A 27,923-nucleotide genomic window follows, 5' to 3' on the forward strand; every position below is an offset into this window, starting at 1 on the left:
CAGTGCGTTGTGAATGTGTTAGCATTTAGCCTAGCCCCATTCATTCCTATGGTACCAAAAAAAGTTTTATTTTGTGGCACCAAACTTACGTGTATAACTACTCATGTAACAGTCTTTAAATAGGGAAAACACGGAAGTGTTTGGTGGCTTCCCTGTTTGGTACCATAAGAATGAATGGGTCTAGGCTAAATGCTAACACATTCACGACGCGCTGTACAGTGCATGCATTGAAAAAAGATAGATATGTATTAATTCGTCTAAGTTGAGGTAATAACATAGTTTAATATGGAAAAAGGGTAGACTAAAGTAATTGAAAATGTATGTTTTACAATGTATTATGTCATAAATTTTCTTTGGGGGGCACGAAGGTCATAATTGGGTAGTCAGTCACCATACACATGGGGGAGCTGCACACCAAAAAAGTTTGAGAACCACTGGTCTAGAAGATGCCGGTGTACTTTCCTCATAATATCTACAATATCTTCCATGTTTACACAAACTCACCTTTTCACCACGACACACAAGTGCTGCACAGTTGTCATTTAAATAAAGTGATATTTGTAAATATCCCTACATAAATGTTTAAAGTGTCAAGAGTGTGCAGAATGCAAATAAACGCAAAACGATGTTACAATGATAACATTATCAATTTTATTGTGAAAAAGTCGTTGCTTTTCATACACCGAGAACTGTACAATCAATAATTTAAAAAGAAAAACTGTTGTTTGTTGTTGCAAGAACTTCTGATAATTTCTTATGCAAGTCATTCAGCAGCATTTAGCTTCAAACCAAAGGAAAATAGTGTTTACAATTGTGTCCTACTAAGCAATCACATTTCCCTTTATTCTGCTCACACAGGAGTGTCCCGCTATACTCCACCCCCCGAGAGGTTACACTTAAAAAGAGCATGTTTGTTAAAAATATCATAAGATCAATATCAGACGCTTCGGATAAAACGAGGAAAAACATTTAACAATACAAAAGGTTGAAATGAAACTTTTCTAGCTAAGTCACATAGTTTCCTTGCACCATATGATGTGCATTACAGAGAAGAACAACCATCGCTCTCAGGTGAGAAGCTTCAACTAATAACTACAGAGTCTGAAGATGCCCAAAAACGGAATAAAACATTTCTGTTACCACAGCTTTTTGAGATTTAGACAAGGGGGATCGCCATCAGTGCACCTTTCAGTTTTCGCGTACATACATACCAGTCGCGCAACTGTGCCAAAATCATTCTTTTATATTCTATTACATAGCTTATAGGTCAAACACAGAGAGCTAGCAGCCCTCCGAGAGAGTTTTTAAGGCCCCTGCTGGCAATCTGTCACTCAGCCCGTTTCAAGCAGGCTTCATTGGGCAGATCTGCCGCTGGGGGCCGGGGCTCGTCCCTGAGATGAGATAAAGAAGGAATAAGATATTCTCTGCCGGTATGAACAGAGATGAAAGAGTGGTCAGGGCGTCTGACGTGAAGTGAAATCTCTGGGGATTTGCGAGAACGGCATCAATTATTCAACAACCACGGATCACAGATTTTTCAAGACCTGGAAAAAAGCTCTGTGGCTCCTGTCAGGCTACCGTAGCGAAAAACCAAAGAAACAACTGGAGATTACAGAGCAGGTGATGTTGTGCTACCTTGTTATTCCTGCACTTGTGGTGTCACTATTTAGTTTATTTTGAAGCAAGCTGTGCTCAAATCCTTCATTCTGACACCATTTTGGTGCATCGACACAAAAACCATGCTTTGCACCACGTACATTTAAAAAGCTTCTAACCTCATGCTACAACACTGATGATGGGTAGATCACATAGACTTTGAAATCATGGCACTTTCTGAAGAGTGGGGAAAATGAGGGAATCTGGACTCTTATAGGCAGCGGGTTAGCTGTGGTAACGCCCTCTTGACATATGGGCTGGTTTAATTACAAACAGTATAGAATTAAAATGATCCAAATGTGACGATCGTTCCATAAGACAAGAATTCCTGCTTAAAAAAGCAAAGGAAATGAGAAGGGGTCGAGGAAATAAACAGAGAACTTTGCTGCAATCCACGTTAAAGAAAAAAGGACCAAACAGGGAACATCTCATTATTTTCTACACCTTCCAGCGGGACAGACGGACATCACGTGTTGCTTGTGCTGTCGCTCTTAGGTTAGCACCTTTTTCACAGTCATCAACAACCAAGTCATTTTTCAAATGTTATCATGTGTGCAAAAGACCACAAGCTGTAGCATTGACCAATTTAAACCACCAAGTCAAATTATTTGAATACACACAGCACTAAGTCAATCAGCGTCAGCACTTAAAAACCTCTCTCACATGCAAGACCATGTGGGTTCTTCAGCATTTGCATGGCTAACAGGCCTCAGAAATGAAGTATACCATTCGCAGGGCACTGAGGAAATAATGATAACAAAACAACCAGAAAAATGAGAGCTTGTTTAGCATAAATTCTCCAACAGAGGGCGCTAGTGCATTATAAAACACATGCAGTGGTCACTTGATACGAAATCAAGCACGTCTGAATGTGCTGATTAAATGTACTGCAGCAAGGTGGGTGGAACTCCGTGTAGCCATCAAGTGTAGCGTCAGGAAGTCTTTGTGCACATCCTGCTCTCCTCACACCGAGAGGTGCCACGCCTCCGCTCCATCATCGCCCCAGTCCCGTTTCCCTGTGTGTTTGTCCGTGTGCACCTGAGTGTTATACAAAAGAAAGGGAGGGGAGGTTGTCCCCACCCCCAAGTCCCCAGGCTAGGAGATCTTACAGTTGCTCCTGGTGCAGTTCTGGGGAGGACTTTGAGGCGGCCGGATAGATTTGGAGCGTTTGAGACTGTTTCCTTTGCTGCCTCCAGCGGCGTTAGCCAGCGAGTAGGATCGGCCGTGCATCATAACGGCGTTCATGCCGTTGGCCATAGAGAAGGACTTCAGGTGGCTCTTGATGGCCACGGGAAGCGGCAGCTTATCGATGAGGTGAACGGGGGTGCAGGAAACGATGGCACGGCAACACAAGTCCTGCAGGCTGAATACTGCAAAAAAGAAAAACGAGATTGCGATCAGAACAACAGCAAGGTTGACGAGTCACGTAATCACGGCAGAATTAAAAATCATAAGCTCTAAGGATCTGACAGTAGCTGCCTTGATGCATCTACACACCGAGGTGAGGTCATATTTTATTCTCGACAGAAGTAATGAGAACGTTTTAAATTATTCAACATTCCCCCAGCAGATGTTAACACGCTCCCTGCACTTCTTTTCTGATGGAATCAAATGCAAAAAACACAGTAAGCCGGATATGAGAGTTAAAGTATAAAAAACACCAGTAGGAATGCTGATCACTACATTTACATTCAGCCACTTAGCAGATGCCTGTTCTAATAAAGTGAATCCAAGCAGTGAATTTTTATTATTCTGCAGAATCAAACCCAGCACCTTGGTGTCGCTAACACTATACTAAAGTTGAGGGGCAAATACTGCCATTTTGGCAGTTTTCGCGCTCTCAGAACTGCAGGATGTTACCTCTTCTAAACCACTCATCTGGGGCACTGCAAGGTCTCATGGGAAATTCCCGCATAACGGTAAAAACAGAAAAAAAATGCTTTACTGAAAGCCTTCTGCCTGCAATTACGCAGCTCTCGATATGGACATACAGTGTGGTTTTCTTGCACTAATGGAAAACTATGCAGATGATGGCACTCTTCCTGCATCAGCCAGAAAGCAAGTAGAAAAGGCACAACGCAGAAGCTTTCCACCGCATCTGTGGGATTATGGCTTAAAATAGCAGTACAGGCAGATTTTATGCTTTTAAAATCTTTCTATTCATTTTTAATTCGAGAGGATATGACATGATCAAGAGGATGTAAAGGATTGAATCAAAGTTGCATTCATGAGGGTTGGTTTTCATTATTGGCTGACCGGTTATGGCAAGCCGTTGTGACTTTTATTCATTCTCAGGATATAAATTCTTGATTCCAACAATTCAATTTTCACTTGGTAAATTTTTTTATTCTTCATATCAGAAAATGAATTTCTGTAAGTAACCACTGCTATTTTTGACATCAAGAATTACATTTCCACTAGTAAAAACTTGAATTCTTGATATCAACAATTGTGTTTTCACTAGTTCAATGCCACCAATTAAATTCAATTGTTAACATTAAGAATTGTATTTCTGAAATTGAAATTTTTAGATATCAAAAATACAATTCATACCAGTAAAAATCTTTATTATTGATATCAAGAATTCAATTGTCACTAGTTAAAATGTTAATTCTTGATATCAATAATTCTATTCCCACTACTGACAATGTTAATTTCTGTTATATGAAAATGTATTTTTGATATCAATATAATTTAAGATATCTAAAATGGCTTTCTTGCTAATAACAATCACATTCATGATAACAGTGACAATTAAATAATTGATATCAAGTAGTGCTGGGAAAAGATTAATCGCGATTAATCGCATACAAAATAAAAGTGATTTTTTGCATAATATATGAGTGTGTGCTGTGTGTAATTATTATGTATATATAAATACACACACTTTTCATGTATTTAAGAAACATTTACATGTGTATATATATTTATTAATATTTTTATATATTCTATATGATATATACATTTTAAACCTTTATATATAAATAAAAAAATTCTGAAATGAATATATGTATGTGTGTGTGTGGTTAAATATACAAAATAATTACACACAGTACACACACATGTATTATGCAAAAAAAAAATCACTTTTATTTTGTATGCGATTAATCGCGATTACTCTTTTCCCAGCACTAATATCAAGAATTAACAAAACGGCTTGCCATAGAACAATGCCTACACTGGCATATCAGCCTTGTTCACCACATATCAAACTACATGTCTCAAATTAAAGCTGATTTTTAATGTTAAAACACTCTTGTACAGTTCAATAAGCAAAAGCAATTCTCAGGCCAAAAGCAATTGCAATTAAGTCAGAGTTGAGCCTAAAGTCTAATATTCACCACAGCAGGTCAAAGGTCCCTGGTGCCATCTAATAAAATTACACTCCCTTACACATAATGGGGCGGTTTCCCGACAGGGATTAGATAAATGTAAGAGCTTTCCAAACAGAAAACAACTTGAACTGACATTTCATAAAATACATCAGTGCCCTTTGTTTTACCTGAAAATGCACACAAGTAATGTTTTTAGTAAGGCATGTTTGTTAAAACTAGTTATATTTCCTAATTAAACTAAGGCCTAGTCCTGGCTTAAGCTAATCCGTGTCCAGAAAATCACCCCAATAAAGTTTAATGAGAGCATCATAAAAAGGTTTAATGTGTAGAGTCAATCAAAAGTAAGCAGTTTTATAGGTTGGCAATTCCGTAAAATGATTTTACGCAAAATGTGCGCATTACCCACTAAAAAGGCTGTTGGCAAATTTAGGAACTGCCATATAAAAGGAACTACCCCGGTATTATATGACACATGCACATGTAAATATATTCAAGTCTCACCTCTGTTGGGCCTCCAGAACTTCTCCATGCCATGCCTCATCAGCACGATGCGTGACAGCTCTGTAAACGACTCAATGACGTTGAAGTTGCAAAGCGGACTCACTTCGAAAAACGTCATGCAGTTTTTCTCTGCGTATGCACGCGCCTGTTCTGTGGGAACCTGCCGTTTAAACGCCAGGTGTAGTCGGTTACCCACAAGAATACGGGGCACACCGGGTGCATGCTGAGGAAAAACAGAGAGAAAGAAAAGGGCTTTGTGAATGAGGGAGTTTGGTTTAATTATTACTATAAGGCTTCCAAGCTGTCAAATACTATTATATATACTTTATTATATACAGTGAGGAAAATAAGTATTTGAACACCCTGCTATTTTGCAAGTTCTCCCACTTAGAAATCATGGAGGGGTCTGAAATTGTCATCGTAGGTGCATGTCCACTGTGAGAGACATAAACAAAAAAAATCCAGAAATCACAATATATGATTTTTACTATTTATTTATATGATACAGCTGCAAATAAGTATTTGCACATCTGAGAAAATCAATGTAATATTTGGACAGTAGCCTTTGTTTGCAATTACAGAGGTCATACGTTTCCTGTAGTTTTTCACCAGGTTTGCACACACTGCAGGAGGGATTTTGGACCACTCCTCCACACAGATCTTCTCTAGATCAGTCAGGTTTCTGTGCTGTCGCTGAGAAACACAGAGTTTTAGCTCCCTCCAGATATTCTGTATTGGGTTTAGATCTGGAGACTGGCTAGGCCACGCCAGAACCTTGATATGCTTCCTACAGAGCCACTCCTTGGTTATCCTGGCTGTGTGCTTTGGGTCATTGTCATGTTGGAAGACCCAGCCTTGATCCATCTTCAATGCTCTAACTGAGGGAAGGAGGTTGTTCCCCAAAATCTCGCAATACATGGCCCCGGTCATCGATCCTCTCCTTAATACAGTGCAGTCACCCTGTCCCATGTGCAGAAAACACCCCCAAAGCATGATGCTACCAACCCCATGCTTCACAGTAGGGATGGTGTTCTTGGGATGGTACTCATCGTCATTCTTCTTCCTCCAAACACGTTTAGTGGAATTATGAACAAAAAGTTCTATTTTGGTCTCATCTGACAACATGACATTCTCCCATGACTCCTCTGGATCATCCAAATGGTCATCGGCAAACTTAAGACGGGCCTGGACATGTGCTGGTTTAAGCAGGGGAACCTTCCGTGCCATGCATGATTTCAAATCATGACGTCTTAGTGTATTACCAACAGTAAAAACGGTTGTCACAGCTCTTTTCAGGTCATTGACCAGCTCCTCCTTCTGGGCTGATTTCTCACCTTTCTTAGGATCATTGAGACCCCACGAGGTAAGATCTTGCATGGAGCCCCAGTCCGAGGGAGATTGACAGTCATATTCCATTTTCTAATGATTGCTCCAACAGTGGACCTTTTTTCACCAAGCTGCTTGACAATTTCCCCGTAGCCCTTTTCAGCCTTGTGGAGGTGTACAATTTTGTCTCTAGTGTCTTTGGACAGCTCTTTGGTCTTGGCCATGTTAGTAGTTGGATTCTTACAGATTGTATGGCGTGGACAGGTGTCTTTATGCAGCTAACAACCTCAAACAGGCGCATCTAATTTAGGATAATAAATGGAGTGGAGGTGGACATTTTAAATTTTACTAACAGTTCATTGAGGGTCAAAATCCTAGCTGATAGACAGGTGTTCAAATACTTATTTGCAGCTGTATCACACAAATAAATAGTTAAAAAAATCATACTGATTTCTGGATTTTTTTTTTGATTATGTCTCTGACAGTAGATATGCACCTACGATGACAATTTCAGACCCCTCCATGATTTCTAAGTGGGAGAACTTGCAAAATAGCAGTGTGTTCAAATACTTATTTTCCTCACTGTATGTAGCAAGCAAGCTCATTCCAACTCATTGTTAGGTATCACTTTAAGTCTTGAGTAAGTATGGCAAAGTTCAAGTACACGGTTACAAGTGAGGCTGCTGTTATTCATACTAAATATAAATATATGTAACCCTGGACCACAAAACCAGTCAGACGATGCAGAGGTATATTTGTAGCAGTAGGCAACAAAACATTGTATGTGTCAAAATTATAATTATGTTTATGCCCGTAAGTCATTAAGATATGAAGATCATGTTCCATGAAGATATTTTGTAAATTTTCTACTGTAAAATATATATACAAAAATTATTTTTAATATCAATGTGTGTTGCTAAAGACTTCTTTTGCACAACTTTAAAAGCAATTTTCTCAATATATTGCTTTTTTTCAGCTTTCAGGTGATGTATAAATTTTAATTTTAAAAAATGTATCCGCTTTATGACGCATGGTTTTGTGGTCCAATGTGACCACATTATGTAACGTATTATATTAAGACTTTCCATTATTTACCCATATTTAAAAACACTGACTGACTGAGATTTCCCAAAATCCAGCTTCAATCTTACTTTCAGTGTTTGAATAATCTCTATATGCTTTATAAAATCTGAAAAATACTCCTTATAATGAGTTTCCTCTCGAAAACAAAGCACTTTGGTGGCAGAAAAGGAGAGGAAATAAGAAAACTCTTCTGGCTTCATCATTACATCTCAGGTTCACAGAGGATTGTGAGAAAACTCCTACAGAACTTACAGTGTCCTCACAGTAATAGCACTGAATTACACGTACAGAATAAGCATCAGCAAGCAAGCTGTGCTTGTGCACAATCAAGTCTGGACATTTCCAAACTGTATAAAGGAGCTCTAGTACTTTAATACCATTAGTTTTAATATTTATGCATGATCAAGTTTAATTTTAGGTGCCAACCAAAACATCTCCATTCCCTCTTCCTCTCTCTCTGTCATGCAGCCTGTGGTTTGTTAGGTTCTTTGTGGAAACAAACACACCCTTAACAAACAAATATTATCATACGTCCCTGCTTAAATATACTACACTACATACTATACACACCGGTGTACTATTCAAACAAACATACTATACAAGCCAGGACGGAAGAGATGGTCATAGAGCGGTTTATGAGAAGGGAGGATGAGGACATCCTGTCCACTACTAAAGGAAGAGGAAAAAGGCAGGATGCAAATGCAAGTCTGATGTTTGGACTTACAAGCAGATCTGCTGAACTACTGTAGGTAAATAATGGGGTCTCTACTCTTCAAACGCATATATATAAAACACTGTTTCAAAGCAATTATGTGTTTTCATCCAAACCCCACCCAACTCTCACTCCACAGGACAGTGGGTACATTTGTGATGTCCCTTTCGGGTTACCAAAAACAGATGCTTCATCTAACCTCGTCAATCTCTCTGATCCAGCGGTCTATCCCGTCAAATGACCAGCGGTTGGTGATGTCATACACCAAGAGGATCCCCTGTAGTGCAAAAACAAACACACATTGTTAACCAGTATCCTGTTCATGTAGTGAGGGGGGAGGTTAGCAGCAGTCAAAAGCACAACTACTTCAACACACTTTAAATAATAATAAATACAATAAAATGAATATAGAATAGAAATTCGTGACACAAAGCCAGCTAAAGTAATTTTTTGTGATTATTTGGGGGTTTCTACAAAATCATCCTATACATTCTGTGCAAATATAACCTTGATATTTTTAATACTGATTGAGTAAGGTCGTGTCAAATAATAAAATTAAAGGAACAGTATGTAGGATTGTGGCCAAAACTGGTATTGCAATCACAAAACTTGTGGCTAAAACTGGTACTGCAATCACACAACTGGTGGCCAATACACAAAATAACAACATAAACATCAGTTGAGGGCTGCAACTCCACTTTTTAAATGACAATATCCTGGCCAGACCACTGTTGTCAGTGATGCAAGTATTTGAAATGAAAATGATTTCTTAATGTCTAGTGACTTATCAGGGCCATTTTATGATTAATTGATATACATTTCTTACATACTGTTCCTTTAAAAGGATTGTTCACCCAAAAATTACATGTGCATCATCATTTACTCAAAAAGGAAGATATTTTGAAAAACACAAACCAGATCTGGGGCACCAGGGACTTCCATATTAGGATACAATAATATGGAAGTGAATGGTGCCCCAAATCTGTTTGGGTACAAACATTTTTCTAAATATCTTCCTTTGTGTTCAAAAGAACAGAGTCATTTTTACAGGTTTGGAACAATTTGAGGATGAGTTAATGATGACACAATTGTCATTTTTGTGTGAACTATCCCTTTAAAATTAAATCAATGATTGAAATCAAACTTTAATGCTCAAAATCTCAGAATTAGATTACAGGACTTAAGCCTGGATTTCAGAGTGTGTTATATTTCTACATTAAAGGAGTAATCCACTTTAAAGATGGGGTCCATTGACTTTTCATAGTAGGAAAAGAAAATACTATGGTAAGTCAATGGGCCCCATCTTTAAAGTGGACTACTCCTTTAACACTTAGGCTTTTATGTATCTTTTCTGCCTAACAGACTATAAAAGAGTACAAAACATCCTCTAAAAGGCAGGGTGCATGATTTTTGAAAAACACTTTGGAAAAGGGAGTTGGGCCGAGTACCACAACCCACTTGTAGCCAATCAGCAGTAAGGGGCATGTCTACTGACTGACATCATTGGCTGGGTTGCGCATGTGTGGGGCGGGTCTATCAAAAGAAGGTCCAGATTCTAATGCGGTAGGGGCGTGTTTGTTTAAGTGAATTGTCAACATTGGCTTTCAGTGATCATGCACTCCGCCTTTAACAAAACAGTGACATTTGACATGCTTTACCTGTGCCCCTCTGGAATACGACCTGAAAATGGTGCAGAACCTGCCTTGTCCTGATGTGTCCCTAAAAGCAAACAAAGACAAGTCAGGACACTAACACAGAGAGCACACATTCAGTCAACAGTAGCGCAGAGCTCTGTATTGCTTTGAAAAGGTCCCAAAGTTGTCATTTACAATGTTTATGTCATCTATATTCTCCATGTGGGCATTAGACAGCATAAAAGCTCACTAGGTTTGAAACCCAGCCATGAATTTGTAATCTTCAATGTTTTGCCCACTACAGTGCGAGGTGTGGAGTTAAAAAACAAGATGACTCAGGCGCTCGTGTTGGCGTCACGGCCTAGAAAAACGAGTTTTCCAATGTAGCACGTCCGCACCCAAATAACCTTTCCAGCTGCCTACTCTTCCCATCTCTAAGAACTTTCTCACACATTTAAACTTGCTCTAATGGGCCTGAAAGTGTCAAATGCATCGGCATAAGAGATTTACTGTGCCAGTTGCCTTTTTGAAGTGGTAAAACTGAACCCACTCTCAAGATTAACCACATCTATGCTGTTTACTGCTGTACTTTCAAAGTCACATCAGAAAACTCATCAGAAATACCTGGCACAGATACCTGGAACCTTCGCTGGCAAAGAAAGATGTAAGAGAAGATTAAAGCCTTAAGGACAGACTGAAAGTCACTCCGGCATAAAGAGGAATATGCTGTATGTAAAGCATTACAGTAAAGCTTTCCACTATAAAGCCCAGAACATTACTGCAGAGTATGGGAATGCCCACAGGGGTTTATGAACTGCTCCTCGGGCACTTAGTACACTGTGTGTTAACATTAATGAGATCGTTGTTTGTCTTCTTAATGTGTAACTTTACTGTCATGCAGTACAATGCAATGCTCATTAAGAAACTTTTTTCCTCTCTGGAGAAGCGGATAAATGCTTTTATGGATGTTTAACAAGTTTTCCTGCAAATGAGGAGCTAGAGATTTCTAGCCTCTTTTAGTCATTGAATTTTAGTTTGTTTATGAGCTCTAGCAATTGTGTCTTTGCTAAACAAATAAATACGAAGAGCTCAGAAGCGAAACCCTAAAAGTGTGTCTTTTTTATCAGGTTCCTATGTTTAAGTTCAGTAATTTCCCTTTAATAGCAAAGAAAATGTTATTAGTCAGTAATTGAAATGCCTAATTTTCACAAATGCCACTTGCATTTACTTACTTATTCATTTAGCTGACACTTTTATCCAAAGTCGCTTTATATGTTATATGTTACAATTGCTATATATGTCAGAGGTCGCACGCCTCTGGAGCAACTAGGGGTTAAGTGTCTTGCTCAGGGACACAATGGTGTGTCACAGTGGATTCGAACCCAGGTCTCTCACACCAAAGGTGTGTGTCTTAGCCACTGCACCATCACCACCCCTAACAAATTTAACATTTAACAAATTTGACTGTCTTTCATTGCAAAAAGAGCACTTCGTCACTTAAGTCACTCTTAACTGTCCTTCCTGAATAAAGGTAAAAAGCTCAAAATCTTAATATATTTTATGAACCACATTTAACCAGGTAAAAAACTATTGCACCTTGACACATGCTTGCCATTGTTAGGGCCCTATGATTTCTGCGATGCAGAAAACGCGGACGGAATCATGGAATCCAAGCATAAAAATTGAATTTACTGTACAACGCAAAATGTCACGGAATTCTGCAAATTTAGCATTCAGTAATTTGTAAAACCCATAACAACTCATTTTCAAATTCTAGTTTTCTGTTTCATTAATCAGCAAATGACAGAAATAAGTGGAAACATTTTTGTGTTGGACGTAAAGAAAGGTACGTCCGTTTCTCGTTATGCATTGCAAACAATGACAAGCATTGCCTCATCTTTTTTCCGTCAAGGCCTGGAACACAGCAAACTAAAGGCACAGTATACTTTCTCACTGCGTCTGCCTTACATGCGCACATGTCCACACAATGTAACGTGCTTTTCACACCTAGGGCACATTAGTGTGAGAGTGCAATTCCAAAAAGACGCAGATGGGAGTGGTAATATCTGTGGGTTATTTACTAAAAAGGGCAAATTAAATAACACAGGCGCAACAGCTGATTTCCATAATGACCAACGAAATCTACTAAGGGCAATGCAAATTTGCTCAGGGTCGCCAAATAAGCAGAGCTGATCTTGCGTTCAGCACCACAGACATTGCCGAAAATTTGTCAGTCTTAAAGCTGTCTTCTGTCTTAAAGTGACAGTAGCCTGCCGCTTTCTGTGTCAGAAACGTTCATTACCGTATTTTTCGGTCTATAAGCCACTTTTTTTTTCAGAAATTGGCTGGTGCTGCAACTTACAGTCAGGTGCGCCTTGTAAGTCAGTTGAATTAATTTTGACATTTATGAGGCAAGAGACCGCATTACTGTCTACATACGCGAGAGTCTGCCATATGCTGCTTCTGTAATTATGTAATTCAATGAATTCAGTGATGTGGAATGACGAGGATGCAAACTTCACGCTAGTTGGCTTGTTTGGTTAATTTAGCCTATTCAACCTTCCAGGTAAGTTCTGTATGCTATGGTTTAAAGGGGTGTGACGAGACACTTAATCCACGAGACGAGACGAGACGAGACACAAGATTGGTTCACGAGACGATCTTTTTACACTTTTTAAGAAATCCTCAAAGATACAGATACCTGAAAATTAAAACAAGATGAATAAAGTCTTATGAATAAAATGAAAAAAAAAATTACATTTGGTTGCTTGTCAATAGCATGGTTGTAGTACATTGCAGTTACTGTGACAGCCAAAATACATGGGCCTATATGTCATTTTAATTAACACTTTTAATAAATTGTTGTTAAAATTTATTAGTTTAATGTTTTCAGTAGACAAGATATGATTTTTGATAACTGATATTTAACTTAACCAATAAAACCAGACACCAGAAAAATAAAAACGGAAAATGGAATTTGAGAATAATAAAACGGAAAACACAGAATTTAAGAATAAATAAAATGGAAATTGGAAAAAAATAAAACGTATTTCATAGTGCCCTACATTGTTCATCCAATTTTTTTTCTGTGTACTTTGAGAACTTTGCTATAAAATCATGTTGGGATTCTCAAAACAAACTGGTTTTTCTGAATGACCTGAGCAAAGGATTAATACGAACATATTTTTTATGAACAAATAAATGTATGTGTATTTTGACAAAAAAAAAAAACATTAGTGTGTCATATTGTGTGACACAGCAAAAATTCATGTTATTTGTAACTCCAACATTAAGATAAATCTCTCTCAAACTATTTGTATATTATGAGCGTTTTCTCAAAATTTTTCTATGTCACACCATATGACACATGTCAAATACTCTTGTGCTAAGAGCATTCCATTAATATCATTTACTCCTTTTTGACAGAGGTGACGTTTAGCGGCTTTTGCCTCAGAGCTCTTCATTATGTATATATAAGCTTCTTGTTCTGCTCTTGTGTTGTTTTTTATTGCATCTGAGATTTTCCTATCTCAACGGATTGGTTGACAGGGAAATAACCCAACTCTCATATCCGTGTGGCGTATAAACACAAGCACTGATTTATTGCTTTGGAAATCAAGTGCCGTCTGCCTCTGTGTTTTCAATTTTAATGAAATAGGAAGAAGAGCCTGTTGTCGGAGGACTGAAGGTCGACTATAAGGCATTGACTCATCACTCTGAACTCAAGAGGCATACGGTTGCTCTCAGCATGTGATGCATCATCCCATCGTGAAGACTAAAACAAGTCATGTCACAGCATTATAAGCTCTAGTGAAGATAAAGCGCTCATCCTGTGCTCTTCAGCATTAACAGACAGCCATAAAAACATTTATGTGGTCCACTTACCAAAGCTCTAGTTTCACTCTTCGCCCATCCAACAGGATCGTGGTGGTCTTGTAGTCGATTCCTGCACAAGGAAGGAAAGAAAGAAATCATTTTAGACCTTTAACTTCTGCTGACCTCAAAAAATGTGGCGTCAAGCGTCAAGTGTGTATACCGGTAGCAGCAATACTTTATATATAAATCCTATAATTATTATACTAATCATAACTATTAATATACTGATAAAACTAAATATTAACTAATAATTAAATAAAAAACTAGAATGAATTTAAAAAAAATGTAAACTATTAGTTATATGCAGAGGTAGACAAAGTAATCGAATTAAGCGGCACAAGGGTTGCATAACGATTAATCGTGATTAATCTATAGCAGAATAAAGGTTTTTGTTTACCTCATATATTTGTGTGAACTATAAATAATAAATAGGTATATATAAATATGCACACATGCATGTATAATTTTAAGAAAATATATTTATATATTAAGTATGTATATTTATATATATAAAATATAAATGATACAAAAATATACAAATGTAAACGTTTCTTAAATATACACATGCATGTGTGTGTATTTATTTATACAAAGTTATTATACACAGTACACACAGATATATGATGTAAACAAAAACCTTTATTCTGCAATAGAATAATCGGTATTAATCGTTATGCAACCCTAAGCGGCACCGATAGTTCATCGTTGGAACAATCGGTTATCGGCTAAAAATACATCCCGATAGTTGTTCAAAGTGCGTCCGTTGCTTCATATCATTATGAAGTACTGAATTTGCTACATAGATGTTGCAGTAGCACAAAAACAACAGCAGGAACCTAAGTTTGTTGTCAAGGCTGACAGGACACTAATATTAGAAGTACCTCAAATAGTTACTGTTTACACTTGGCATTAACATGCGTTTTCGTCGATCGGATCACAAGTGGACGACGTTAATGCCAGGTGTAAACGGTGTTCAAAACGTTTTGAGCTCGTCCACTTTCAACCACATTCAGAGGTAGTCGAAACCACTTTCGATCGGATCGCTTTGGAGTTGCGGAACGCGCATATGGTTGAATGTGTTCAAACAGCCACACACGACCGCCTTCTCTCCGCCCATTTATCTAATCTTAGGTATTAAACACAAGTTTTACATCTTTTTTTACTTCTGGAGTGAACAGCGCTATTTTTAGCCTTTCATTGATAAAACTAAAGCGTCCGGCGTCTGATCTCCGTAGTTTCGTTTTGAAAGCTGTGAAAGTTGCGCAATCCTATTTCATCAATTGCGCTGAAAATTCAGAGAAAGCTCTTACATACACATGTACAAAACTCTGTGCAGCATGTTTACTTGCTAAACAAGCAGTGGACTCCGACATAATATTAGTTTGCGTCCATATAAACTCATAATTACTCCCGCTCGCGTTTGAATGACAGCAGAGAGACTCGCCCACCGTCTCACAGACCGCCCCCTCCCAGTATTCAGGACAGAAGCGGTCGAAAGTGAACAAAATAGATGGATTTAAACACCAAGTGTAAACTTAATGTGTGTCTCTCGTCCACTTGTGATCCGATCGATGAAAACACATCTCAATACCAAGTGCAAACTAGGGCTGTGTATCGCCAACAATTCCCCGATACGATACGTATCCCGATACAAGGGTCCCGATACGATGCGCATCACGATTCAAGACTATTTTGAATTACATTTTTGTTCAGAATTTAGTAACATTATTATTATTATTTTTATTATTATTTGTTTATTGTACATTGAATAAGCAGTGTTGTAACAGTTGTGTTTTTGCCATTCATTTATTAGCTATTAGAAATATTTAAAATCCCAGAGTTATTACTTAACTTATGTTTTTTTAAAAGTAGTTTTACAAAGATGGTGCCTTACTCTTGTCTCTCATTATTCTACATCTATGAATATATCTATAAACATGCAGTCAGACCTAATACTATTTAATAGAAATCAGATTATTAATGTGCAGGGCTTGACATTAACTTTTTGAGGAACTTGTCCTTCGGACAAGTACATTTTTGTTTCACTTGTCCATGCACAAAAGTCACTTATCCGGGTAAAGATTTATAATATAATGTATTTTTTGTGTTTTGCTAATCAGTGGCAGAGCAAGGGATTTTTCATAGGGGTGGCCAGGCAGGGGCCAGCAGTAACTCTGGGGTGGCACATAAAATCTCTATCATCCAACCTTAAAATACTTTTAAGTATTATAGGTGCATTAATCACAATGATGTATAACATACAATTGCTACAATACTTTGATTTCAATTAAAAATGAATTGAGATTAACATACAATTTATAGTCATAATTCAACCTCATGTTTTTTTCTTAGGTTGAACTATTTAATCAAATAAAACTTTTGAAATTTACTTTGAAACCAGAATTTATATCTCCAATTGCTGAAAAAACTATAGAGACCAGAAAATCACTTGAATTTTGTAGGCCACTGAAATTTATTTTACCAAGATTCATTTGGCTGCTTCTTGCTACTCTATCTGAAGGAGGATGCTATATCTGCTGCCTTTCTCTTCATTTTTCCCACATTTCAATGATTGTCTGACATTAAAACACTAAAGCAAAACATTAAAACATTACCATGTTTTAAAAAACGTATTAGGGTAAATGTATCCAGGTTATCTGTTATATATAAAATCAATCTTAATCCTAGCATTTACACTGTAATGTTTGTGTGGGATTTTTTAATGTACAGTGACGAACTCTGTCAGGTTCAAATCGGCTGTCGCGCAGCGCAAACACACGTAGGCGCGCTGAAAAAGAGATTCTCATTATAAAACAGATTCTTAAACAAGATTTTACGCCCATTATGTGTTTTACCGAACTTTAGAAGAGAAAAAATACAGACTGCGGTTGATGTGTCTGTCATTTATATTCACGCCGGAGCCTGAAGAAACATCACTCTCCACTCCATGCCGCCCTGCCCCTCCGTGTTCGGCGATCAGGTTTCATGCACTCGCAGCTTGTTTAGTAACAATAACAGCAAGGTGTTAACGTGTGTGTTTGTGTGAAGCCGCCTTTCCACTGCACACGACAAACGATGGCCGATAAGCCGGAAGTCATTCATTTCCTATGGAGAGTCGCAAAGCGGATGCGTGAGGTGCCGACCATCTGCGGATGCGTAAATATCGGATCCGTTTTGACGGTTGGATGCGTTAAAAAATTTGAACTTGTGCGACAAAACCGCATGCGATATGCCGACCGGAAGTTATGTTTTTCATTGTATTCCAATCACAAACTGTGTATGAGGTGAAAATGATTAATCCTTTTGGTTTAACTTTATTAGTTACACTTGAATCCTTAAAAAAACACTATTGATTACTGATAATAAATACATTATTAATTTAATTTGTGTATGTAATTATTTTAATCTTGTCTTTATATGTTCTCTCAAAAAAATATTGGCAATCTTTTTCATATATGCATAGCTGTTTATTGTTTCATTCATTTGCATTCATTTATTTATTCCACCATGGTAAAAATATTAGAATGAAGCCTCTTGCGCTGGAATGAGCTTCCCTCCCATATACGATTAAACTGAAACTTCATTACGACTGCCACTAGGGGGAGAACTCCGACTGTCGTTTCCGTATGTCGTGTGCAGTGGAAAGGCGGCTTGAGTGTGCCATTGCGCTGCGCTCTCTGTTCAATATTCCGCTCGGTGTTTGCACTGCGTGTTCTGCTCTGTCGTTAACGGCACATAACGTTAAGTAACATTGTCTGAAATTTAACTTGTCCAGTCAGACAACTCATTTTCTCTTACACTTGTCCTTCAAAAAATCCACTTGTCCCGGTCCCGGACAAGCGGACAAGCCTTAATGTCGAGCCCTGATGTGACAGTTATAGTTTGAAGTAGCTCAGTATCTCTTCTCTAGACATACACTTTTCACATGCTAATCTTTGCCGTGTTTCTTCTCAAATACGTTAGTACTGTTTTATAAGAGCATGGCTAATAAAGCCCTTTGCAGTAGTATAGGCTATATCTGCGCTTTCATACTGAACTCATTGACTTTAATGTGCGCGCGCGAGAGAGAGCGTGAGTATGCGGCTCACTATGCAGACACGTGCGCCAGCGAGACAGACACGCAAAGTGAAAGTATACCCCGCCACCTTTAACTCTACGTACTCTGCGGGACACATGCGTCCTTTCCATATGGATCATGGATCAACAGCAATTCGTCACGTTACTTTCAAAAGTACATCCGAATCGATACGGAAGGTGCTGTATCGATGCGCGCATCGTCAGCCGTCCATGAACACAGCACTAGTGTAAACAGCCCCAAAAATACACGCAGATAAATCCAATCCAAATGTTTTATGTCATGATTATTACCATCTATGTTTTTAATCCATATCTATATCTATATCTATATCTATATATGTATTTTAAAAACTATCGGCCTCCTAATCCATTATCAGCAAATACGGACCACCCTAGTTATTGGTAAAATCCACAATCGGTCAACCTTTATTTATGTGTCCCATCCCTTTTGCCAATAACTCACAATAAAACCTTATTATATAAATACTATGATTATGATATTAATAATAACTATTAAAAATGCATAATAAATAATATAATAAAAAATTAATAAACGTATAAAAAGTAAACTTATGTCACCCATCAAGATGACAGCCATTATTGTAAATGCACACATTTGGTCAAGAGCTTGCCAGCTACAACCACTCTGCTATTACTTAATGCTATCAAAGCTGAAATGTGACCAGGACACTTCCCGTAAAACAGTTATCATGACTGCTTATCTGCATTTATCACTCATAAAATGACCCAAGAAATGACTCCATCTAATATAAACAGCCATTTAAAATCATGGTTACGGGATACATCGGTTTTCTAGTGAATGTTTCTTCCCACACGCTTTCTTACATTAAAGAATTTCTATGTTACTTCACATCTGATCAGCATTTAAACCTGATTTGCATTTTAATAGCTGGGTCTCTGACAAAAGCTCACTGTCTCGCTTTTCATACAGGACAGCGTCTGCCGTCTGTAATATCCGCCATGCCAGGAGCGCTTGTCACAGTGGATCATCTCTGTGCAAAGTTGAATAATCTGGCTATCCGTTGTGCTGAGGGAAGAGTTTATTTCTCCTAATCAGAGGGAGTTTTGACTATAACTTCCCCTGGTAAGCCAGTTCTGGAAATCCATTGTGTACTGCTCTGATTAGAGAACAAAATAAAGTCACACACTTATTTCAATTTGACCTTGTTTAAAATATCCACCTACAAAATAAAAAAAGAAAGGGGATGCTTTAAAACGAGAGATGATGAATGATGCAAACATCTTAATTGAAGATCCTACATCTATGATCTGAAGTTTCTGAAACAGAATATGCCAGAAGAAGAGTATTAGCTCACGCTCCGCTAGACAGGCAGCTCCCGACAGGCGTACGACTGCCAGTTGCAAGTCCATAAGGTTCACTCATCCTTCATTATTTAACATCTACATGAGTATTTGACAACAGGGGGATGGTTTGCACTTAAAAGGAACTACTGGGACTGATTTCCTGCTGCTCAATAACCTCTCCTGCATATCCGGAAAAAGCTTTGCTTAGATGCAGGGCTGTACTCCAGCCCAAAGACGGATCATACTTCCTTCCTCTGTAAGCCCTCCTCTTTGCTTTTGGATAATTGTATGGACAGATGGTTCAGCAACGCAGCCTGACAGAAGCAGTAGAGTGTAATTATCATCTCAGTTTCCAGCTCTGGGCCGCCGGCCAAACTTTCTCGGCCACTGTGAAGACGGCCTAAAGCGGCTACTAGTCTAGTGAAAAGGCATGGATGTCAAAGATACAGCAGGACCTAAGGACACCTGAGAGGGATCAAGTGGACAGTGACATGCACGGGCATGTTGCACTGTGAGATTTTTGCATAACAACGTAACATTTTTCCCCTGTCAAAAGTACAAAGGTGGATGAGAGCGCACAACATGTTCTCCATGCGTGTCATTGTTGTGCCTGTTCACAATAGATTTAGAAGCTCTGTCCAGAATCACAATCCATGTAGTTATGCTTAGTTACATGCAAGGGTGCGTCTGAGAGCACGAAAGCAATGAAACCTAGATGCCTAAAGCTAAGCAAGGTAGCAGAGCTGGTTTACCTTAGATTGAGCTTGTGTGCGTTACATGTATGTTTACTTTGCAGAATAAAACACACACATTCAGTATTCAATATCAGTGGATAACTTCCATATCTGATAATCACTCTTGTGTTAGTCTGATAATGGAGAACTACTGTCTTTCCAGTACGCAGTAAATACTACTAAGTAAATACGCAGTATGATATTGTTTGAAAGGTTTTTCTCCATAACAACACACTGCGGTTTAGCTGAAAATGTGGAAAATATGGTAACCTCATTTTGGTCAGAGAGATCATGGAAATACTGGCTATAACTATGACAGGAGGTTAAGAATTTGGTCCCAATATTCCTGTTAAATTAAATTTTAGCATTACACAAAAGTTTAACACAATGGGCTACATACATTCTTCTAAATAAGGGGTGTACCATGTTTGGTTCCCTAAAGAACCATTAATTCAAAGGGTCTTGAAAAAAACGTTTCCATTTACAACATTTACATTTTTCCAACTAAAGAACATTGAGAAAAATTTTGTTTTTTCAAGAACTTTTTGTGGCCCTTTTATTTTAAAACATGTAGCCCTCAAAAACTGCTTAAAAATAAGAAAGAAATAAATTTTTTTTATCTTTTCAAGCAAAATCAGTCTGTCCATCACCAGCAAATCTAGATGCCCACTTTTTCTCTACTCTAAATATTTACAGATGTCCACTAAGTAAGTGCCAAATACATATCAATGAGAAAAAACGCAAAGACACATATTATTAAATGCTGACTCTGAAAACAAAACTTACTTTAAATTGGTGTTTTGAAAAGGATTCTCTGAGTGGGATGTACGACTGAAACTCTTATGTGATCTATTATAATGCTGCAATTACATATTAATTTGCCATTTAGGGCACACTCATATTATAAAACTGCCCGTTTGACCCCCAAAGCCTTATTCGTTTAACTAGTGTGATTGTTCTGTATCGCACCCAGGCACGAGCTAACCATCACGATAGTTAGCTGTATCGATATTTTTGCGCAGCCCTAGTTAAAGGGATAGTTCGGCCAAAAATGATATTAAACCCATGATTTACTCACCCCCAAGCTGTCAGAGTTGCATATGTCCATCTTTTTTCCGACAAACACATTTTTGGATATTTTAGAAAATATTTCAGATCTTTCAGTTGATTAAATGTAATGTTATGGGGTCCACCCATAGTCCACGACCTTCGAGTCCAAAAAAAGTGCGTCCATCCTTCACAAATTAAATCCAAACGGCTCCAGGATGATAAACATAGGTCTTCTGAGGGTAATCCGCGCGGTGTTGTTGTAGAAATATCCATATTTAAAACTTTATTAACGAAAATAACTACCTTCTGGTAGCCCCGCCATCTTAGTCGTGTCCGCATTCAGGATGAGAGCTTACGCAGCCTACTCTGCTGCTGCTCTGTGCCCCCGCCCTCCGAATTTGTCATACGTCACTAAGAAAAGTGCGTAAACTATGCTAATATTCTCTCCTGAATACGGACGCGACTAAGATGGCGGCGCTACCGGAAGGTATTTATTTTCGTTAATAAAGTTTTAAATATGGATATTTCTACAACAACACCGCGCGGATTACCCAGAAGATTAACAGAAGACCTTTGTTTATCATCCTGAAGCTGTTTGGATTTAATTTGTGAAGGATGGACGCACTTTTTTTGGACTTGAAGGTCGTGGACTATGGGTGGACCCCGTAACATTACATTTAATCAACTGAAAGATCTAAAATATTTTCTAAAATATCCGAAAATGTGTTTGTCGGAAAAACGATGGACATATGCAACTCGGACAGCTTGGGGGTGAGTAATTCATGGGTTTAATATCGTTTTTGGCCGAACTATCCCTTTAAGACCGGGCTTTACTTTCTGCTTTTTCAAAACAATCGCATCCTAATGATGAAAGCGCGCCCGGGCTCAGATCGATAAAAGTACAGTGTGAGTGCATGCTTCTGAGGAAGTAGGGAGGAGGGACAATTGCGCCGGGGCATGGTTTGGTTTGGATAATATGAGTGCGCCCTTAGGTAATGTTTATCCAAAGCAAACTACAGTACAAGGACAGTCTCCCTGATGTAGACTGAGGTTAAATGTCTTTCTCAAAGGCAATATGCTAGTGTATGCTATAACACTCTAAAAAACGCTGGTTTACTTTGAACCCAGTGTTAGATCAAAAATGGACAAACCCAACCCATTGGGTTGTAATTTAACCTTTGCTGGGTTGTTTCAACCCAAAATGCTGGATTGTTTTATCCATTGTTGGGTCCAATGTTTTAATTTAACCCAACGACTGAGTTTGTCCCTTTTTGTCCCAATGCTTGGTGTATAGTTATAGTTCACGGATCGGCTATTATTGGAACTATGTCCTAGTTACCAGCCTGGAGCTTTAACCACTAGACTAAGAGATAAAATGTAAGGGGTGGTTTCTGAACAGGGTTTAGATTAATTCAGGACTAGGCCTTAGTTACATTGGGACATTTAAGCAGTTTTTACAAACAAACCTTACAAAAACAATACTGGTGTGCATCTTGACAAAACAATGGTACTGATGTCAGAAAAGTAAGCGATCCTAGCTTTGAAGCTTTACAATTATAGACGTTTCAGCAGTAACAACATAATCAAACGGCTTTCGTGGAACAAACGTAACTTCCGGTAAACTCTGCAAAGAATCAATAACAACAAAGTCCTTTAAGAATAGTTTATTTCTGATAACAAGCAAAATAAAAAATATGTAGATTACCTTCAAATTAGGGGTGGGCAGTATGACCAAAAATCCATTTCACGAAAGAATCATTTATTTCACAGTAGCAGTATATTCGCGATATTAGGGCTGGGTATCGATTCAGATGTTCCGGGTTGATACGGTTTCGATTCTCGGTTCAATTTTCGATTCCGGTTCTTGGGTCGGTTTTTATACTCGATTCAACTCAATGAATATAGATTTAATACAAATCCTATATTAATACAAAGGAAGAGTGAAAAGTGGGTAATTAATAAAAAGAAATTAACAGCCACAACACTATCGCCGTCGTCTTGCTTGCGAAATCTAAAATGCTTCCACACCTCTGACTTTTTATGTGAAGGTGGCATCAACGTCAATGAAGCACCTTATAAAAAAACGATCAATCGAAAAATCTTTTTTTTTTCCCAGCCCTACACGATATTCACATTTTTCAGTGTATATTATTTTTTTTTAATATAAAACTGTGCAGACATTTGCCACTCGCTAAAACTTTTAACTAGCTCACCACAGTTTTAAATTATAGGAAAGTTAAAAGCTAGTGTCAAAGTAAAAATGGCAAGAAGATAACAACAGATTAAGTGTTGATAGACAGAATCTTGTTTTTAATCGAGTTATTCATTTTATAGACTATTGAAGCTATAGTATGCATCCATTGTATTTTGTACTTATGCATACGGTACATTAAAAATAGATCATATGAACAGGTATGAATATATGCACAAACCTGGCAGGATAAACACCTGTATGTGAGAGCGACGGAGCCCTAAATATAGATATTATAAATATGACAGATGCTATGATGTGATGACCATGAAGTCTGTTTTAAGGTCTTGCCACCCTTTACTTTCTATTAGACCTTAACCGTCTCTTTCTCGTCTTTCTAATCAAAGATGTTTGTACTATAAGCAAATGTCGCGTCAAACTACATTGCTCCAGCAGCGCACGTGTCACTGATAAAAATGTGAGTTTACCATAGGCGCTTGTAACGCTAACCAGACATCCAAATGCTGCTATAACCACAATAAATAAATAAACCCACATGATCATTGTTTTCCTGATCGATCATCAATGCCACGTTTGAGTACTTGAGCAATCAATTCAATCAAGCAATTTTGAGTTTCATGCGCAGCTTGTGCGTGTACTATGACGCTAAATATTCCTGTAGACATTTCCTGGAATAAGGTTTGTAATGCTACTTCTTCTGTGGCACAATTGGTGGTTCTGCACAAGAGCGCCCTCTGGCTTTTGGATGTGGCAGCATTTCACCATAATTCATTCAAATTCATTCATTGAGAAAATGCGCATTTGCACGATAAATCATTACAGCCCTACCGTCTATACCTTTTGAAAGGGATCACTGCCAATACCCAAATATGATTACAGAAAATCTAAACCATCGGATCCCATCCCGATGGAGTGTCCCTCAGGGACAAAGACAACTGCAGTGCAACTCACCATAACAAGCCTGATAATCAGGGCTCAATCTAAGGACGACTCATGCAGCCATCTGTGTTGATTTTTAGTTATTGTGCAGGGCATCCTTTTTTAAGCCAGACCAGCAAGCTCCCCCAGGACAGTTTAGACAAGAGCCATCACTCTAAAATCTCTCACACCCATAAAATACACACTGTTCCCCAATACGGTCAACAACAAGATAAACAGCAGTCCATATGCATGAAAAGGGCAAGAAAAAGAGACACCCGAGTCCTATTTTCCTGCACACGTGACTCATTTGGATATGAAAGGCTTAACTAGTGTGAGTAAACTGGACTATTCCCTCAGTCTAATGAATGAGCGTGGACTGTCTCATGACAGCGAATGGAAAGCAAAATAGAGCTTAAACATGGTTTGGCATCTGCTATACTGATTAAACGGTTACATGTTCTCTTCTTATTGTTAGTGCACCTATAAGCACATTTCTTAGTATGAATCTCAGTGATATTACACACAGTACACCAGTCTAGTTTAAGCCACATATATTGTTATGTGTGAGTAATTTTATAATGAGACATATAAGAAATAATAGGACAACAAAAAGACCTGCATTGTTTCCAACAAACAGCCACTGCCACCAGGACAGAAGACCAAAGCTCACCATACATACAATAATATGTGATCCAAGCTAAAAAAACAAGGCTAAAGTCCCATAATCTAACTAATTGATTTAACTTTAATTTCAACCTTTGACATGACCTTACTCAGTCAATATTAAATATTCCAGTTATATTTTTACAGTCAATGCTTTCTACATTATGTAGGATGGTTTTTTGTAAATCAATAAAAATTGACTTTAGCTGGGTTTTTCAAAACAAAGATCGCATATTAAAAAAAAGTCTATGTTTGCTGATATTTCTGTTAAGGTCAGTTTCAACTGAATGTCTCACTACCATGATCTGCAATGTATTTAAATATCCTGGCTGAAGGATCTGTTTTTCTAGTACTCTGTGAATATGTGTGGGAAATGTTGGCTAACTCACCACTGCTGTAGGCATATGGAGACTCAGCAGATCCATCTTGAAGGCTGTCCAAAATCTCTCCTTTCCCCACATCACTGTCTCCCACCAGGAGGAACTTGAGCAGGTAGTCATAGCTCTTTACAGGGCTTCCCTGAGTGCCCATGGTTGCTCACATCAGCGCCAGTGTGACAGCAAGCGATACGGGAGAAGCGTCTGAGATGCCAATGGTTTTCTCCGGAGGGTCTGTAACTCTTCTGTCAGGTTTATCTTTAAATGGGTGTTAGGCCAAATCAAGAGACAAGCCCATTCAAATCATTACCACCCTTTTAGTCCAGGTTCAACTATTTATAAATATAAAACGTGCGTCGATGAAAAGTTACAGTTTTTTAAAATTTCACCTTTGCCCACTCATCTTAATATTGTAAAATAATATCAGCCAGAAGATGCAAGTTAACGTAAACACTCCAATTTTAAACTAAACAGCTCGGGTGTTTACATTTCTTCACACACGCTCAAATCAGTCATATAAAAAAATTCATCAACATTTATCAGACAATGTCTCTAAAATATGTATATATATTTTGGTAAACTTATTTATACAAAGAAAAGCTGAGGCTGTTGAGCTAGTGCATTGTTAGCATGCGCCTGGCAGAAACTGTCAACACAAAGAAATAATCTCACTTTCATCTACCAACCGTATAATGTATATGTACAATAATAGTAATAATTCCAACAACAATGTATGTTTGTTATACTACAACTAATGAAAATATTACTAGGACAAGGCGTTCATCTGATGCAGAAACACAGCAGCGGCTAACGCTAGCCGCGAGCTTAGCAAGTCAACAAACGCGCAACGTTGATTTCGTCTTATTTCAGTCTTTAGTCCAGCATAGAGTGCTCAAAATACAATTCATCCCTTACGCAAAATATATGGAAAAATAACAATTAACGAAAAGGTAAAAACCCACTGTCGAGCTCAAGTTAGCTTGAGCAGCCCATGCTAGCGTGGCAAAAATGACAAAGATTCAGGTAACTTCGCGCTGATCGTCTGGGAATTCAGCTTTCACGCGATAATCCGATTCGCTCGATGTTATTGCTCGTGCTGTAAATTCTCATAAATATCCAAATATGTGCCATATTCAGTCATACGGGAGAGATCATCACATACACTGTCACGCTGAGCTTTCAACTCTGCTGCGTACTGCTGCGCTCTTTACTGTACCTCCCCCTACACACGCTGGCCGTGTCCCAAAACATAGAAATCTGGCTACCTAGACAGCACTTTTGCGCATCATAGACTCGTATTGGGTAACCCTGACTAGGTAGGCAGCTCATCATTAATTATTGATAAACGTTCCGTTTGAATGCTTTAATGTGCGAATTATTTAATAGAGATAAAAAAATGATGTTTAGGGAGACAGCATTTGAGGTTTTGAGATGCAGCCATTCAGACAGTACACACAACACCCCGCCTGCTTTTCAATTCATATACAATGACAGGTAATGTTCAACCATCTTTCTTTTTTAGTTATGCAATTACTTCGGTTGAGAAACAGTTGGCATCAATCATATTTCTTTGTTGTCTGTCTATTGTTAACAAAGGTTGATATGAGAAATGATTATCTTCTTCATAAAATATCTAAATGGATTGTTTTATCTTCTGTATCCAGTACTTAAATGACAGGTTGGTGATCATATGATAAATAGGGTTAATATGCCAGTGAAGCATCTCTGCACATCACTGGAAACATCAAAAGACTATAATCCCCCCCCCTCCCCTGAAAGATTAAAATGCAGATTGCTGTATGAAGTCTTTGTGCCTGCCCGTAGAGATCACAGCAACATGAGGGTCTCAGGGGAGCCAGGGGGACATCTGGACCATGCATCAAATTCTATACCAGCCATTAAAAAACATAAGTGCTCATCCCCCAGTGAACATACACTGAAATCTAAGGAGCGTTTAAAATATATATGGATACACAACTGTACACTACAAAATATTTTTTAACGTAATATTAAACTATACACAATCTGACATATTTCTGTAAGCTAATTGTGGCTTAAATATGTTAACAATGTAGAAAAAACAGTGTAATATAGCTATTATCCTGGATCCAGAATACCATGTAAATATTTTGACTGCTTGTAGTCAAAACACATACCCATATTTGTATCAGGTATACACATGGACATTCTGCCCTTTCAAGCAACATGAAGGTGAATCCCCAGCTCATGCTTTACGCGTCATTGAACAATCAGGTGTCACATCATAGATACACGAAGTCCAGTCTGAGCACATTCTTACTGAATACTTCCAAACAAATGATCTGAGACCTATTTACTTTTCTAATATGAACAAAGTTTAGATATAGCTGTTATTTAAAGAATAAACATGCATATAGTACAATGTCATATCAAAATGATCTGTAAAGTAAATTGGACACAA

The 27,923-nt window shown here is 38.1% G+C and overlaps 1 protein-coding gene across 1 annotated transcript; it reads right to left on the reverse strand.

The window, feature by feature from the left end:
* Positions 1–628: 628 nt before the first annotated feature.
* Positions 629–26,705, reverse strand: rab40c (RAB40c, member RAS oncogene family). Its single transcript, XM_065273730.2, has 6 exons — positions 25,496–26,705; positions 14,133–14,193; positions 10,272–10,332; positions 8,813–8,890; positions 5,493–5,715; positions 629–3,026 (listed from the first exon to the last, which is right to left on the reverse strand). The coding sequence occupies exons 1-6, from the start codon at positions 25,635–25,637 to the stop codon at positions 2,752–2,754; spliced, it is 840 nt and encodes a 279-aa protein (XP_065129802.1). The 5' UTR covers positions 25,638–26,705; the 3' UTR covers positions 629–2,751.
* Positions 26,706–27,923: the final 1,218 nt, after the last annotated feature.

This window comes from Paramisgurnus dabryanus, chromosome 3 (assembly GCF_030506205.2).
Source record: "Paramisgurnus dabryanus chromosome 3, PD_genome_1.1, whole genome shotgun sequence".
Classification (NCBI taxonomy): Eukaryota; Metazoa; Chordata; class Actinopteri; order Cypriniformes; family Cobitidae; genus Paramisgurnus; species Paramisgurnus dabryanus.